The sequence below is a fragment of the Mus musculus genome, chromosome 4 (assembly GCF_000001635.26).
Source record: "Mus musculus strain C57BL/6J chromosome 4, GRCm38.p6 C57BL/6J".
NCBI lineage: Eukaryota > Metazoa > Chordata > Mammalia > Rodentia > Muridae > Mus > Mus musculus.
Window position 1 is genome coordinate 32,826,948 of NC_000070.6, and position 16,874 is coordinate 32,843,821.

Genomic DNA, 16,874 nt, shown 5'->3' on the forward strand with positions numbered 1-16,874 from the left:
AGGTGAGGCTGCCTCTGCAAGGTTCTCCATGCCCCAGTGAGCTTGACCCGGTGCTTCTCATGGATAGGAGACAAACGGGAATAAAGATTCCCACAACCCACTTCTCATCTGCCAAGGAGGAGGTCAGCTGCTGGGCCTCACCTTGTTTCTGGCAAGCACATTGGCTCCGGCTTTAACGAGCAGCTTGGCTGACTGGCTGAATCCGTGCCAGGCGGCTTCATGCAGGGCTGTATTCCCATCCTGAGTGACACACAGGCAAGACAACACATCACCCAGGCTCTGGTTCATCTCACCCAAACACCCTGCTACAGTAGCTACAGGGCCTTCTGCAACCAGTGCCCATCAGAACCACAGAGCACAGGAGAACATCTGAGTGGCCAGTCTCTGCTCTCCTAGAAACAGCAGGACAGGGGCTATTCTGGACACGTGGAGGAAAAATGGCCTCCAGAGATGTAGTGGGTGGGCCAGGGCATAAGGCTCCTTGGAAGCATGCCTTCCAGAGCCTCCCACAGCTCTGTCTGTAGAAAACAGCATGCTTGGGATGGCTCACTGTCATTCCTCCTTCCCAGTTCCTCTGTCCCCCTAGGCTCCACTGTGTTCCTGATACCAGAAAACACCCTGAAAAATGGGCCTTATTACATAGAAAATACCCCCAATCCCATTTCTTCACACACACAAAGTATTTATTTAGTTATTGAAGATAGAGTCTCACTATTTAGCACTGGATGACCTAGAACTTGATATATAGACTAGGTTGGTCTCAAATCCAGAGACCCTGTGAGAGCTAAGATCAAAGGCATGCAACACCATATCCTTGTCTTTGTCAAGATTTAGTGGTCTCTGGCTTAGCATTAAGCCCCAGGACTCTAAAAGACCAGTCATCAAAGAAACACTGATTATAAATAAGCTAACCAAGGCTTCTAGATACATGGCTTTTAAATATAAACTAATAAAATGGCTCCCATTGGCTTAAGTTACTAGGAGACAGGGAAAGAAAGACGAGCAAGCAGGGACATACATGTAGCTCCAGTCTGTTGTGCTCAGACAAGGATACAGTCTCCAGTTACACGCAACGAAAGATGTGCACAAAAGAGGTAAGGCCCAGTGCACGTGGCACCCAAAAGAGGAGAGCCATGGGTCCAGAGCAGAGGAGTAGGGCAATGCTGGGGAGGGCAAGAGGTCCCCAGGCCCAGCTGGAGCCACTACTGGAGCAGCAGCAGCAGAAAGACAGGAAAACAGAAGGGCTCTGGGCTCTGGACGAAGCACTCCTGAGCCAGGGCCCTGGGATGCAGGGAGGAATCTCGTATATCACTTCCTGTCAGCCCACTTTTCTGCCTGTCACCTCTTAATGAAAAGCTGGGGCTTGGGAGAAAGACACAGAGGCCACAAGGCACTAAATACAAACATTCACATTCTGAGATTTGACCATTTAAAAAACACAGGGCTAGTATACTATGTGTCATTGGGATTCTTATTAGAAAGAAATGATTGGTTTTTTTTTTTTTGTTTTCTTCTTCAATAGCTAGAAAATTTAACCTGCTTGCTCAATCTAAAACACTGAGCCCCTGAGGGTGCCTCTTCCTCTCTCTCTCACCTCCAGTTTTTAAACACACACAACATCTGGAGTCCCAGATATTCTTTCAGAGATATCTAGGTTGACCTCTCTGGTTGCCTGGGAGAGGGGTAGCATCCTGACCATTCCACAGTGAGTCAAGCTGGCTCCTCAGCTGACTGTGGAGTCAGCCCTTACCATCCCACTCACCTTGTCCTGTCTGTCCAGGGCACACCCCTCCCGGATAAGCGCTGTGAGGATCTCGGTGTTTCCCACCACAGTGGCCCGGTGCAAGGCTGTCTGGTCCCCCTACAAAACGACATAGAGGCAAGAACAACAGATATCTCTAGCAGTCCCATATCGCTCCTTCCTTAAGCCAGTCTCTGGGGTATCTCTTATCTCCGCCAGGAGGAGACTGGTTCCTTGCAGAAGGGCTGGGTCACCATGGGCAAGGCAAGCTTTGGGGTCCCATTAGTAGAGAATGCACGCAGCAGAGCGATCTGTTCATAACCTGGGAGGGATCTAATGTCAATTGCAATAATAGCTGTCGGCCTCAGATCTACCTCTGAAGGAGAGCCGGGCTCTTTCTGGCTGCCTAGTGGAGACATGTCTGGGAGTCAGGATGCGTATGGCATACGGTTCAACCAGCAGCTCTTGCCATCCGGATTCCCTGCGAGGTCCTCGGGCCCAGATTACAGAGGATAATCACTCTCCACTTGTGACAGTTTAAGGGCCTCATGCTTTGATGACAGGTGTGTAATTTGTTCACTGATTTGCGCTAGCCCCAGAGCAACATGAGGGTGTGAGGACCCCAGCACCGCAGCCTCCTACTGCATATCTCTGAGATGGCTCCTGCTGATGTATGCCGCGTTCTGACCCTTCCTCAGCAAGGCGATTCCCGGGGTGACTGGTTTTCCTCTGCAGGCACCAAAGCAGAACTTGACTCTCCGCACTGACTGTGGCAGACAGGAGGAGGAAACACCCTGGAGAGTAACGAAGGGATCTGACCTCTGGGCTTCTAGGAGCACAGTTCATCTCTGGCACACACTCAAGAGTCAAGTTACGGCAAAGTCAGGTCGTGCCTGAGGTCCAGGCTTGAAAGGGGAGATGGCTGAGCCATGTGGATAGTTTCAGGTAAAAATAATAAGCCAATGGCCAGGGGATCGGGAGAATGGGTTGTATATAGTTGTGCACAGCTTGTAGGGCCTCAGGAACCTCACAGGAAAAGGCAGGACCAGGGTTCTCCTTCCTTTGGGATTCTATGATTCAGCTGATATAGTAAATGTTCCAGAGAGAGAGCACAGAGGGGCAAGGTCACATGCCTGTGCCTTGCTGAAACCTTGTCCAAGAGAGGCAGCAGAGACCGGGAGAGAGGAAGCAAAGAACAACTTCAGGAGGGCTGTACTGCTAACTATGGTAGCTTAGATGGAGTTTAGTGACCTCACTGTGATTCATCACAAAGAGACACATGAGAGATACTCGATCCAAGAAGAAAAGTTCTGGAAATAGAACATGGTTGGCTGGTGTGCAGGACTTTACCCAGAACTGTACGGAAATGTGGTGAAGAGAATACAGAGAATACATTTCATGTTACCATATGTGTGTGTGTGTGTGTGTGTGTGTGTGTGAGAAAGAGAGAGAGAGAGAGAGAGAGAGAGAGAGAAAGAGAGGGAGAGAGACCATACTAAAACCCACTCAATTCTAGCCAAAGCACACATGTACACATGTGGCTGGGTACATTGGTACACACCTATAATCCCAACACTGAGAAGGCAAAGGCAGGTGAATTATGAGGTCAAGGCCAGACCTGGCTATACAGTGAGACTCTGTATTTCCAACACAAAATAACCTCAAATTTCTTAAAATAAAAAATTTAAAAGTCTCTCTTAAAATCCACATGGAAGGTGCTGGAGAAATGGCTCAGCGGTTAAAAGCACTGTTACTCCTCCAGAGGACCCAGACTCAATCCGGAGCATACACAACACATGGTCCAGAGGGCCCAGATTCCATCCCAGGCACCTACATGGCAGTTTACAACTGTCTGTAACTCCCATTCCAGGGGATCTAATGCCCTCTTCTGGCCTCCGTGGATATCAAGGATGCATGTCGTACACATACTTACATGCAGGCAAAATACTCATGCACATCAAATAATTACATTTTTCTAATCTACAATGAGTGGTTTTCAACTTCTTCCTTGTTCTTTTGAATGTGCTTAGGTTGCTGGTGGAGAGCTGACGTTAATCATCCTACTCTGCTGAGACCCAGTGCATAGCACCAACCAGTGATGCAGATGAGCCCCCCAAACCCCCTGTGCAGCAGTGGCAGGTCTGGGCTGGGGCGCAGGGGTTTGAATGGGACGGCCCCCGTGGGCTCAAGTGCTTGAATGCCTGGGCCTCAGTTGGGGGAAGTGTTTGGCAACAGGTGTGACCTTGTCAGACCTGGGTTTTGAGGTTCCCAAAACCTTGAACTATTCCCAGTATTCTCATTCTCCCTTTCTCCCTCTCTCCCTCCCTCTCTCCGTGTCTGTCTGTCTGTCTGTCTCTCTGCCTCCCTGCTTCAGGATCATGGTGTGAGTTCATGTGTGATCATGGTGGCTGATTCTGCCACCGCCAGCCCATCACGGATTCTACCCCTCTGAAGCCATGAGCTCAGCTGAGTTTTTTGAAGTTGCCTTGGTCATGGTGTGTTATCACGGCACTGAGGACTGAGATAAGGCAGTGACCAACTGTTTTCGACCAGGTTTGATGCCTGCTCCAGAATCCCACCTATTACCACAACTGCAGTCAGAACCCATGGCTAGGGAGGTCATAGGCCCCAAGCATGGAAGCGCCAGCTATTGCTTTGCTTCAACAAGATGCGTTTCTCAGTCTGCCTTCCAAATGATGTCTGTGCCTACAGACCAGTGCTTTGGTTAGAAAAGCTTTTTTTTGCAGTGGTCATTGGTGACGGCAGGTGCTCATAACTGGTCAAAGTACTTTGCAACTTTATTTTTATTTTTATTTTTTTTTACTATTTTTGAGACAGGTTATCTCTGTGTAGCCCTGGCTGTCCTGGAAGCTGCTCTGTAGACCAGGCTGCCATTGAAGTCACAGAGATCCTCCTGCCTCTGTCTCCTAAGTCTGGAACTAGCAAAGTGCACCATCGCCTTTCAACTTTTTAATATTTAACATTATATAACTTGACACATTAGATAAAATTGCTACCAATTACAATTTAAGCCATAAGAAGACATCAGGGACAGGCCTGTCCCCTTTACAAACTTTTCTCCCAGTTTACTTGACAATATAAAGGACATGTAGAGGGCAGGGGGAGTGTGTCCAGCCCCAGCCCGAGCCCCCCGACCGTGGGTGACTGGCTCTGCTCTCAACGACTCATCCTTGAGGCCGTCGGCTTTCATCACATTACTCGTTAGATTTGGACGGCTTTTCTTCCTGTTCACCCTCCACGTGTCATACTTGGAGAGCACCCTTCCTGTGTGCCTTGTGGTAAGGAGGAGAATGTAACACTGAGAAGCGGCTGCCTGGAGATGATCTGGGCCGGGTATCAGGAGGGCTCTCCAGGCAGACTCATGCTCAATGCCCAAACACGCCAGATGGGATCAGATCCAGGACTCAGCACTTTAAAATTCCAATAAAGTTTCTAAGACATCTTATTTCCCTATCAGATTAGTCATGGGTTTTCCCAAGGTGGCTATAAAAAAAGATTGTTCTCAACAAGAAACGTGAGTTCAGATCTGACTCAGTCAGGTTCCTGACACGAGAGGCCTTTTAATCATCCCACAAGTGACAGGCGTTCTGCCAAGCGTTCCTGGATCAATCGGAGTGACCTTTTTAGAAGAAACTTGCATTCCCTGTAAAGTGGGAGCAACATGCCCTAAGCACTCAGGTCTTGTCAAGTGAGCCCACGAAGGCCTCGACTCAGGTCAAATGTTTCACCGTATTCCATGAGCTGCTCAGGAAATAAAGAGCTGGTGCAGCTCTGGGCCAGCGGGGCACCATTGCTGAGTACGGCTTTGCTCACCTACAGAGGCCGTTTGCTTCCTTTGAGACAACTTTCCTTTGTGAGGCTCTAACTTGAGAGAAGCAGCTAAACCTAACTCTCGGTTGTTCTTAGCAGAACATTCCAGAAGGACTGTCAGGACTCCAGGAGAGGTGACAGTTGGGTGCCGCCCTGGGGAGAAGCTGTCCTAAGCCAGTCAATCCTTCGAGGTTGCACACGTGACCAAGCATTCACGCCCCAGTCTAGCTGTAGTGTCACCGCTGAGAGCCTGGCTCTTTGCTGTCTGTGTGTGTTACCACTCTGCTCTTCATGGCGGGACAAACAGTGCTGTTCAAAATAGCTAAACTGGCCCCGGAGGCCTCCTCCAATCTTAGAAGCTAGCCCTCTAATGTTACCAAGGTGAGAAAGAAAGGCTCTGAGAAAGACAAAATTCAGGGGTGGGTGGGGGTGGGGTGGGGTTGGGGGTGGGGGTGGGGTGGCTGCCTACAGCCATGTGTGGAACTTCTTACTCTCCAGAACAACACAGCTAAACCCAGACTCTCAGGTGAAGTACATTCAGTTACCTGAGAATCAATTCTTGGCTCCTACAAGATTAAACCTACTAATAAACTATAGTACATTATTATTATTATTATTATTTTAAATATACTACTAGCTACATGTCCTCTTCAAAACATAATACGAAGGCTGCACTTGACCTACAAATGGACCCACACAGCAACTCTGACATAACCCTGCTTGAAGAGGATCTGTATTAACTAGGAAACTCTGAAACTGAAGAAAAGCTAGCTCTCTCAACATACTTTCTCAATATTCCCTCAATGTTTATTGACCCCTAACTAGTTATATTGATAAACTCATAATAATCTCACTCCTAGGACGGCTAACTAATTCAAATTGCAAAGCCTCGTTCCCTTTATGGCAAGCTGCCACCAGCTTTTGAAGCCAGTTAACCTCAGCACTGGTCTCCAAATGCAGCCGGTGTCCCCGTGAGGCTGGGGCTGCCTCACTCTGCAAGCCGAGAGAACAGCATAGAGGCTGCACTAAGTCACCCAGGATCTAGTTGTTGAATGACTAACTGAGAAGAAGCAAAGGACGAAACACTGCGGAGAACTAGAAGGCACAGCAACACCGCAGTTGGCACTCTGATCTGGAACATACTGGCCTGCTGGCACAACAGTCTGGACTGCCCGCATTCGACTTCCCCGAAGTTTCAGGGTTTCTCACTGCAGAGCATCTGAACCTGAGGCCTAAATCTTTGTTCTGAAATACTTTGATTTCTGTCTCCTATACAGTGAAAAGCACTGAGGGTTCCAAGCTCATGAAAGCAGCCCTGGTCGTGCAGGGTCAGAGCACACCCCGTTTGGCAGAAAGCCCCCAGGGGGCCAAGCATGCTGCGAGCAAGCCCTACACCAGGTAGGCGCTCAAAGCACGGGGCTGACCTCTTCTCTGTCAGATCTTCTAGGGTCCTTCCTAGCCTTTCTTCTCTGTTTTCTCTGATTTTTGTCTTCCTTCACGTTTTTTACCTTGGCCACAGGATCCTGCACTATTTCTGGGGTAGGAGTCATGTGCTTACTCATTGACCAATCAGAGATGGCATTTGAGCTCCACTGAGCGTTGATAGGATTAGCGGGAAACAAGACAGAATTTGCTCCCGGAGTTGCAGATTCTAAAGAACTGGTTTCCTCGGGTTGAAACTCATAATAATCCCACTCCAGGCCACTGAGGGTCATTCTTCCTCTAATTCTCAGATATTATCATGCCATAAAGATCAGTATCTGCAGAATATGAAGTTTGAAGTAAATCTTTATAAAGTCAGCATTGTGTGCGTCTATCCACCTCCCAGATAGGGAACTTCCAAAGTGACACGCCCCTCCATAGTTAGGTCTGCTCTTCTTTAATGATAATAAAGCAATTTATTTGCATTCTTGTAGATATTTCAAAGCATGGTTAGTACACAGGAATCAGGTAACATCAGTCCCGCCTCCAGTTATCACGCTGTCATTACATTGTCCAGTGTTTTATATCCTATGGAGAAACAAGGCATGCACTGTACTGAGCAGGAGAGGTTGAAATAAGAGCAGTGTGTTATCTAAACACAGGACTGTCTTTCCTTCTGCTCTGGCTCATCAGGGCTGTGCTGTGAGAATTCATGCCTGCTGTTTCCTTTCCATACCAAAAACATCACCCAGTGTCTGCCCCATGAGATCACAGCAAGCCTCAGACTCAGGACCTGAGAACCGATATTTGGTTGGGATAGGCTGGCATGCCTGGCATTGTGCCCTCGACACTAAGCAAGCAAGAAATTTAATTATCAAAGAGAAGCCTAGATTATTCCAACATGCTTGTACCAGCTACTCAAGGCCCCACCTTTCCTCTGATCATTTATTTATACCCCCTCCCTGTATTTTCCATCTGTCCTCTAAGGAGACGATATGGGTCAGGAATGTTATTTTTGGCTATAGTGTAGAAAAATAAAGTGTTATCACCCATGATAAAAATCAAAAGCTTTAAGCTAAATCAGCATTTACCAGAATAACACCCTTAGTGACCTAGTAGGCTTCAGATATAACCAGAGATTTATATGATACACTGATAAATCCTCTGCCCATGCATAAAAACCAGCCCACACACCTGCTTGCCTGCTTGCTTGCCTGCCCATAGATAGGGTCTCACAATATCCAAGGCTAGCCTCAAACCTGCTATGTAGCCAAGTCATTTGTGAATTGTGTTTGTCAGATTTTAGGATACTGAACAGAGTTGCAAGGGATATTATAGCTGGTGTTGCTAAAAGTGAATCTGGAAGAAGTTCAGACTCTGTAAGATGCTGTTTTACTCACAGAACTTTTTTATTTCTCAGAATTCTACTGTGGTGAGCGGGCTCAGTGGTTAAGAGTACTATCTGCTCCATTGAAGGGTGAGTTTGATTCCCAACACCCACAGCTCTCCCATGGCAGTTCACAACCATATATTATTTGCAAATAACTCCAGTTTCAAGGAATCCAATATCCTCCTCACCAGGCATGCCGGGTTGCACATATACATATGCAGGCAAAACACCCAGAATAAAATAATAGAAAAATAGAAAAAAGTTGAACCACTTTCTGAAAATAGTTCCCAATCACACTGCCATAAGGTTTTCTCCAAATAACTCATTGGAGGGCAATTTACACGACCACTCCTCAAAGACTCCACCTTCTCCAAAGATGCAAGAGAACAGGGCTCTGTGCTGTGCAGTCCCACTTATCCAGTGCTCCTAGACGCAGACCTGACACGTGATGTTAGAGGCCCCAGCGTGAATCCTGTCCTGGTATATCCGCGAGCTGATGGAGTCACATCTCAGTAATAGCACAGAACTCTTCCTAGAGGCCTTGTTCATGCATTCTAAATCCCTACTCCCCTTTTAGTTGGAATGGAACTTCCAACTAAAGGAAACTATAAGAGAAATTAAGATTAAAGGGGGCTGGGGGAGGGGAACGGGTTTAAGATTCACCTTTGCTTCAGCAGTAAATGTGGTCGAACATACACCTAGTGGGTCTTTCCCACTGCCGGAGTGTGTCCTTTGTTCTAAGGCAGGTCACAGGTCTTAGAGACTGTGCTCAAATGCTAATGGGGTGATAGGGACCCAGAGTGGAAGAGTCTCCAGCAAACTAGAATGGGTCGCCCAGCAGGTATTCCCAAGAACACTTCTCCCAGCACAGGGACCAGGCTAAAGCCAAAACCCTCTGGCATTCTTCCACCCTCCCTCCTCATACTGCCAGCATCGGCACTGCATGGAGGGATGCAGGCAAGTTCCGTGCCAACCCTGTTCCGGAGGGAATGACGCCACTTACATCATCTTGCACATCGAGGTCACAGCCAGCCTTCAGCAAAATCTGCACCACAGAAAGATGACCCTTATTGGCAGCGAGGTGCAAGGGGGTCCGGCCATGCTGTTAATATAAAAGAAACGATTGGTTTTAGAATAAGATAACCCCAAGCAGGCAGGACACTAGAGCAAAGATGACACACCAGCTTTGAGGAACACCCCTGCCCCTAACCCAAGTTGTTCTTTGGCTCTGGCAGGGGATTCTCAACCAATTTATCCAGAATTGAAGTTGCCTTGGCTATCTGTGGCCAGGGCTACATTGTGAGACCCTGTCTCACTCAAAACAACAGCAGCAGCAGCAGCAAAAACAACAACAACATATGTTTTAAAAAAGCAAAGATTTCCCTTAGTGCATAATTTTTTACATCTTTTAAATAAATTTACTTATTTATTTATTTATTTATTTAATGTATGTGAGCACGCTGTCGTTCTCTTCAGACACACCAGAAGAGAGCATCAGATCCCATCACAGATGGTTTTGAGCTATCATGTGGTTGCTGGGAATTGAACTGAGGGCCTCTGGAAGAGCATTAGCCATCTCTCCAGCCTCTCCACATCTATATTTTTAAGCACCAAGTAAGTGGTGAAATGTGGGAGTGTTTGCCCTCCTGTTTTGGTGCTAATAACACAAGGTGGTAAACGGCTGTGACCAAGAATCTGTGAGGAACGTGGGTGGAAGACAAACACACTCATCAGCTCCTGAAGATCTAGTCAGTAACTCCATCAACTTAAAAGCCTCTGCCTTCTCTTAAAAACAGATCTTAAAATTACAAAAGCAACCATTTAAAAACATAGCATACTAAGATCCACATACCCACCAACTATTTAAAAACAAAAAAATAAAAATTCAGAGACTCCATTGCTGTTCCTTCCAGACCTCTTAGTGGCCACTAAGAACTAACCTTTCTTATGAATTTGGTATTTATCTATCCTCTGCCTTTCATTACACTGCCATTTCCTGTCTACTGCCAGAGGCAGCATACAGATTAATGTTCCAAACCTATGTCAGGCATGTAAGGCTACAGAGTATCTGTCTGCTTTCCTTGTAATTGTGTTTGTTGTTGGGTTTTGGTTCTATTATGGTGATGTACATTGTTCCCGTTTCCCACTTGGCATCCAGCCATCCCCTGTGGACTGCTATGAGGGCTTAAGTTGTGTTTTGAGTTGAAATAACTGCCTAAGAGACCTATAAACAAAAATGCCTCTAACCTGTAAGCTCCACTTGCCCAAGGACGGCTAACTTCCTGGAAGGTCGGGGCTGTTTATGAGAGAATAAGCCATAGGTTTTCTCTTCTATAAACAAGGTTGGCTGCCCCAAGCGCACGGGATGTGCTTGATCACAAAAGGTGGGAGGTACTCAGACAATAAGTACATCAGGATATGCGCTTGCCCAGTTAGACAAAGGTGAGACCGTAGCCTTGTGGGTTTTGCCTTTATTAGCCTAGAGTGATTTGGTGCCACACTTTGGGAGTCCTGTGTATGGACCTGGCCAGTGTCTCTCATCCTGGTCAGGATTTAATATTTGGCTCGAATCTTAGAGTAGTGGTCTGATTCTAGCCCAGTAGGATTAGCTCCACTGAGATGGGATTCTCAGCCCTGTGGCTGAGTCACAGGGAGAATCAGTCCCTTCCCTGTAACTGTGATAAGTTTGTGGGGTCCCATGGTACATGGTACCCCAAAGCAAAGGCCTGATGAGTGTGCATTAGCTTAATTCAGGGAACTCACTCTGCCAAGCTCCTGACTCTCCAGGCTTTATTGGAGACATCCTGTTTTCCCTCAGCATTTACTATGAGGGAAAGTTTAAGTGACTATGGATGGCATTTGAGAAAAAGGGACTAACGGGGGCCTTGTATCCAGCCGTTCTCACTGAGAACCCACTGCCCTCATTGATATTCTAGTGGGATAAACATGTTTATGATCCCGATAAAGCACCAGTTAGCCATGATAACCAACCGTGGAGAAAACCACAGACAAAAAAAGGATTTTAATTCCAAGCCATGAAATCCAATCAAAACAGTAGAATGAATCTGGAAAGAAAGAGGCCAGAGTATGCTTTAAAATTAGAATTCTTAATTAAGGGACAAAGTTACTCCTAAGAATTAGGCTACAAAAAAAAAAAAAAAAAAAAAAAAACTTCACAAAAAAGGCAAGGTCATAAATGAGACAAAGGACTGACCTCTCTCTCCTAGGCAACTGCTACTTCACCTTGGTCCTTTCCACAAGGCACAGTGCCCAGATGGCGGGTTTCACTCATTGGGTTCAGGCTCAGGCTCCAACTGTCATTGTATGTCCTTGTCCATGACCTTGTATCTCAACGCTGACTGAGGGACCTTCACCCCCCGATTTGGACTTCACAGTATCCAGAACTATGAGAAGCAAAGGTCTGCTGCTTGGGCAGCCAGCCTACAGCTTCTTCTTTCAGACACTGGAATGGACTAAGATAGGTTCACACCAGATCCCATGCGTGAACACACCCAGAAATGCAATGTCCCTGAACTGCAGACGTGTCCTAGTCCAACGTCATCAGAGTCTTCTTGTGGAGAAGTAAAAGGCTAGGGCTGTTGGAGCCAGAGAGGTCTCAGTCAGATCCAGCAATGCCTGGTGATTTCGTGTAGGACAATTACCTAAGCCTGCTTTCTCGTCTGTCAAACAGGAGTGGACTCCACATCTATACACACTTGACATAAGAATGAAGTACAATCCTCCATCTAGTGTGAGGTTCCCTACTGTTGCTGTCTGTCAGCCCCCAAGCTAAGGAAGTCCCCAACTGCTGTGCCTCTTGGACAGACACCCCTATACCTTCACCACAGCAAAGCGTGGTGAGCTAGTCACACTGTCATATGGGTTTGGATGAAGAGAAAAGACTCTCATTTTCAAGGCTCCCACTCATCAGTCCCTCCTTCCATGTCTGCTTCCATTCTGAAATCTGCTCTGAAGTTCCCACTTTGTGCCTCTGCTTACAAAGCCTTCCTCTCTGGAACACCCTTCTCCAAACTTCTCCTCCTCTGTTTCCCGGCCACCTCCACATTCATGGCATTGGGCATTTTGTTAGAAAACCACAGAGCATCCTGAGTCCAGCTGGGGTGTGATCTCCTGAAAGAACTGTGCCTCCCATGAGTGATGAATCAGGTTGACACTGGGTGGTGGGAAGGTCATATGTAAGTGGCCCAGGACTCCTGGAGCACAGGGACACTGCAGCAAGTTCCACGATACTGGTGTTTTAGTTAGGGTCTTATTGCTGTGAAGAGATACCATGACCATGGCAACTCTTATAAAGGCAAACATTTAATTAGGGCTGGCTTACAGGTTCAGACATTTAGCCCATTATCATCATGGCAGGAAGACTGTTAGCACAAAGGCAGACATAGTTCTTGAGAACATTCTGATTAGCAAGCAGTAGGGAGTAATTGTGAGCCAACAGACCTGGATTGACCTTCTGAGACCTCATACTTCCTCCAACAAGGCCTCCTAATAGTGCCACTCCTTATGAGTCTTTGGGGGCCATTTTGATTCAAACTGCCACAGCTAGATTGACTTTAGGAGATTCAAGGATGGATCTGCCCCCAGGGGACATGTTGGCTTCCCGAGCCACTAGAGCAGATGCAAGCACACAAGGGGGGCTTCTCTGAGAAATCTCTGGGTGCTTACTTAATTCCCTTGCTGGCCTCTGGGGGGCTCAGCAATAGTGAAAGCAGCCGGAAGCTGTCAGGACTGGTGGGGGAGGAACCGTAAGCAGGAGAAAAGACTGCGTAGAACAAATGCTATGAAGACGTGTTGATACATTAGTATCATAGATTTTAACCTAGTTATCCTCAGACAAGCCTGACTCAGCCTAGACCATCAGATCTACAGAGAACAAGGAAGAGCAAAGACAGCAGCAGCAGATGCCTGCTACACTGAAGATACTTTGTTAAGAACCTCACACCTGTTAGCTCATTCACTCCTCCAACTCTGTAAGGTAGACACTATCAAACCCATTTTACAGATGAGGAAGCAAAGGCATAAAGAGACTCTCACTTGTTCTAGAAATAGAAACTCAGCCCTTGAAGCCCTCTGACCCTACCCCCATGCTCTGATTTACCCATACACTGCCCGTGTGTGTGTGTGTGTGTGTGTGTGTGTGTGTGTGTGTGTGTGTATGCGTGAGCGAGCGCGTGGTTATGCGCTTTCTATTGATGTTATAAACACCATGATTAAAAACTAACATTAAGAGCTTATCTTACATTTCCATGTCTAAATCCGTCATTAACGAAAGGCAGGGCAGGAAACTGAGGTAGAGACCATGGAAGAATACTGCTTATTGGCTTGTTCCTCATGGCTTGCTCGGCCTGCTGTCTTACACATCCTAAGAACACCTACCCTAGAGGTGGCACCACTTTTCATATCAATCATTAATCAAAACACTGTCCCACAAACTTGCCTACTGACCAATGTGATACAGCCAGTTGCTGACCCAAGCTTGTGTCAAGTTGTCCAAAAAACAAAATAGCACAGGGGGTTTCGGCAGTGGAGAAGAGAGGTCTGTGTCTGGCTTTTGGGGTGCTCTTGGGTTCTTGAATGCTGTGCCCAGATCCTTTGGAGCTCTTAGATAGACATCACCTGGTTTCCTCAGCTCTGAAGGCACAGGCAGAGGTTTTCTCTTTCTCCATACTACTAACCCCTGGGGAGCTTAGCTGTGCTGTCTAACCAGCTCCTTCCTGCAAGGGTTTCCAATCAGCGTTAGGACCCATCTACCAGTTCTCAATCTCCTTGGGTGAGCGATCTATGACAGGTGGGAACATAGGAGGAGACAAGGGGCAGGGATACGTTTCCAAGGAGTGTCCCTGTGGCTAAACCTGCCAGCCTGGCCTGCCCGGGCGAGAGGGATTCCTCTGGCTGCCCTTTCCTTGGTGCCCACCTAATTGTCAACAGTGCATAACACTGAATCGGTACATTTCTTGGGCATGCTTTGGCGGTTATATCCACAAGCTACATAAAAGCATGCAGCTCCTTGTAGCAACGGTACATCTCATGCTAGTAGTCCTACCTCTCCCCTGGGCTTCAGTATCTCCTGGAGGACTAGCTGCACCATAGACAGCTTGGTGTCTTGCCAGAGTTCCTGATTTGGCATCTGGGTAGATCATACTAATCTGCATTCCTAATAACCCTAAGGTGGATGCTAAGAGTGTGTGGACCACCAGAGTGAGAGCTACTCACTTAACCCGCTACTTCTGAGCCCTACCACACTTTAGATGTACCTATAAACTTTTTGTTTATTTGCTTTTGTTTATTTTTTCAAACAGGGTTTTTCTGTGTAGTCTTGGCTGTCCTAGAGCTCGCTCTGTAGACCAGGCTGGCCTTGAATACACAGAGATCCACCTGCCTCTGCCTCCCGAGTGCTGGGGGTAAAGGCATGCGCTGCCACTGCCCAGCTCCTGTAATCTTTCACAAAGATGCATTTACTTTCAGATGTACGAGCGTTTGCCTGCATGTACATAGGTGCCTGGTGCCTGTGACGTCCAGAAGAAGTTGTTCTATCCCCTGGAACTGGAATTACTGGTGGTTGTGAATGATGCAAACTAAACCTTAGCCGTCTACAAGAGCATCAAGTGGTTTTAAGCACTGAGCCATCTCCTGGGCCCCAAGTTACCTATAGTCTTTTAATAAATCTGAAACATGCCGAGCAGTGGTGGCACGCGCCTTTAATCCCAGCACTAAGTTCAAGGCCAACCTGGTCTACAAAGTGAGTTCCAGGACAGCCAGGGCTACATAGAGAAACCCTGACTCAAAAAACCAAACCAAAACAACAATAACAAACAAAACAAAACAAAAACAAAAAAGAAACATAACCACCAAAGGGTTAAAATCTATCAACGTTATGTGGGATTCTGAGAGAGTATTTCTAGGATTTCCGGCGATCCTAGTGTGCAGGTGGAGTGGTGACCTGCCTGACCCCTCTGAAGCTACTTACTGGTTTCCTCAGGATGGGCCACCCCAGGCCAGGAGAGTGAGACGTGTACCCCTCATTTCTCCTTCATCCAGCCAAGGTGAGATAAAGGCTCAGGCTGCCTCACTTCAGGCAGCCAAAGAGTAAACACAGGCTGGAGACACTGTCAATGATTCTGGGCACTGAGTGTGATGGGCATCCACAGAGCTGATGCATTGGAACACCAGAGTGTCACCCTTCCAGCAGGTAACCCATAAATTATACCCACTGGTGATTAGAAAGAGGAGCAAAGTGATCCCTGCCCTCCCCTGAGCGAAGCAGGGGGGGCTGACAGGGACATTCTAGGAGGAGGAGTCCCCCTGAGATAGTGGTCTACCAACAAGGATGACACAGACAGGTAGCCAAGGCAAACTAAACACAAAGGAAGACATGTCTTCCCCCTGTATGTTCAGGCGAGGATGCTGAGAACTCTTTGAGAAGGTCCAGGCCTCGAGTGACTCAGAGTCACTTGAGAACCACAACTATAGAAAAAGGTCAAAGAAGATTCCATTGTCCCCAAAGCTTCCCAAAGTCTGGATGTGTGGGTCACACATGACTCGGGTCACTCATCCATGCAGGCTACAGCTCCTGCAGGTGTTATTACTAACGGGCAGACTTTCTGAGCCGCACTGCAGCTTTGCGAGTGGCCTGGACACTCTACCAGCACGCTTAAGAGAGTGAGGTACATGGGTGCTGGCTGTCACTCAGTCATTCCAGCAACACGGCTTCACTCAATGATATCCATCTGCCCGGACCCACACAGAGTCCTAGGGAGATTTAAAAACAACATATGGTCTACAGTTTTCCAGAGCTTTGTCTACTTGGACAAGTGACATATCACATCATAACCAGACCAGAGGTGACAAAAAGCAGAAAGACTGAAGAACTGTGTGATAACAGGACAAAATGTAATGGAACAGATGGTGACTCCTGACCAGGGAACAACAGCCATTTAGAATAACGATAATACCAGTAATTTGGAGAGATTATTTGAAGCATATTTTTAGTAATCAATTATTTCTAATAATTAGATTTCATTAATGAAAAAAATCCTTTTGTGGTGACACAGTAATCTTCATATTTCAGCTTTCCTTAAAAGTTCCCACCAGCAAAGTGATTAAAAATGGCTTATGGAATTTAATTGGCTGCTCAGGATTGTATTATCTCCTACAGTACACAGGATGCTAAGCAATGAGACATCATCAGCACACGCCCTTCAAAGGGAGGTACTCGACTACTCTTCAATGGACTGATCACCAGCACATGGTGACCCAGCACAGGATACACTATATATGGAGGATAAGGGCCATCTTCTTAGGGCAATGAGAGTCTCTGTCCTTTTAGCAACTGTCAATAGAAAGTTTTCCTCCTTTAATTTGTTGGCATAATGGTCCCTGAAATTCTCCCTGCATTCCTGGAACAACCCTGCCTGTTTGCAGGGCCTTCCTCTCTCAGTGAAGCTGTATTCTAGTAAGATGAAGAATTTC

At 47.0% G+C, this 16,874-nt stretch overlaps 1 protein-coding gene across 10 annotated transcripts in view; it reads right to left on the reverse strand.

The window, feature by feature from the left end:
- The window catches only part of Ankrd6 (ankyrin repeat domain 6), a 146,859-nt gene that overhangs the window by 22,921 nt on the left and 107,064 nt on the right, over nucleotides 1-16,874 (reverse strand). For all 10 annotated transcript variants that reach the window (XM_011249919.3, XM_011249921.3, XM_011249920.3 and 7 more), the window contains 3 exons: nucleotides 9,388-9,486; nucleotides 1,763-1,861; nucleotides 142-240 (listed from right to left, as the gene is read on the reverse strand). In XM_011249919.3, coding sequence (XP_011248221.1) covers nucleotides 142-240; nucleotides 1,763-1,861; nucleotides 9,388-9,486 — 297 coding nt within the window. The remainder of the gene's footprint in view (nucleotides 1-141; nucleotides 241-1,762; nucleotides 1,862-9,387; nucleotides 9,487-16,874) is intronic.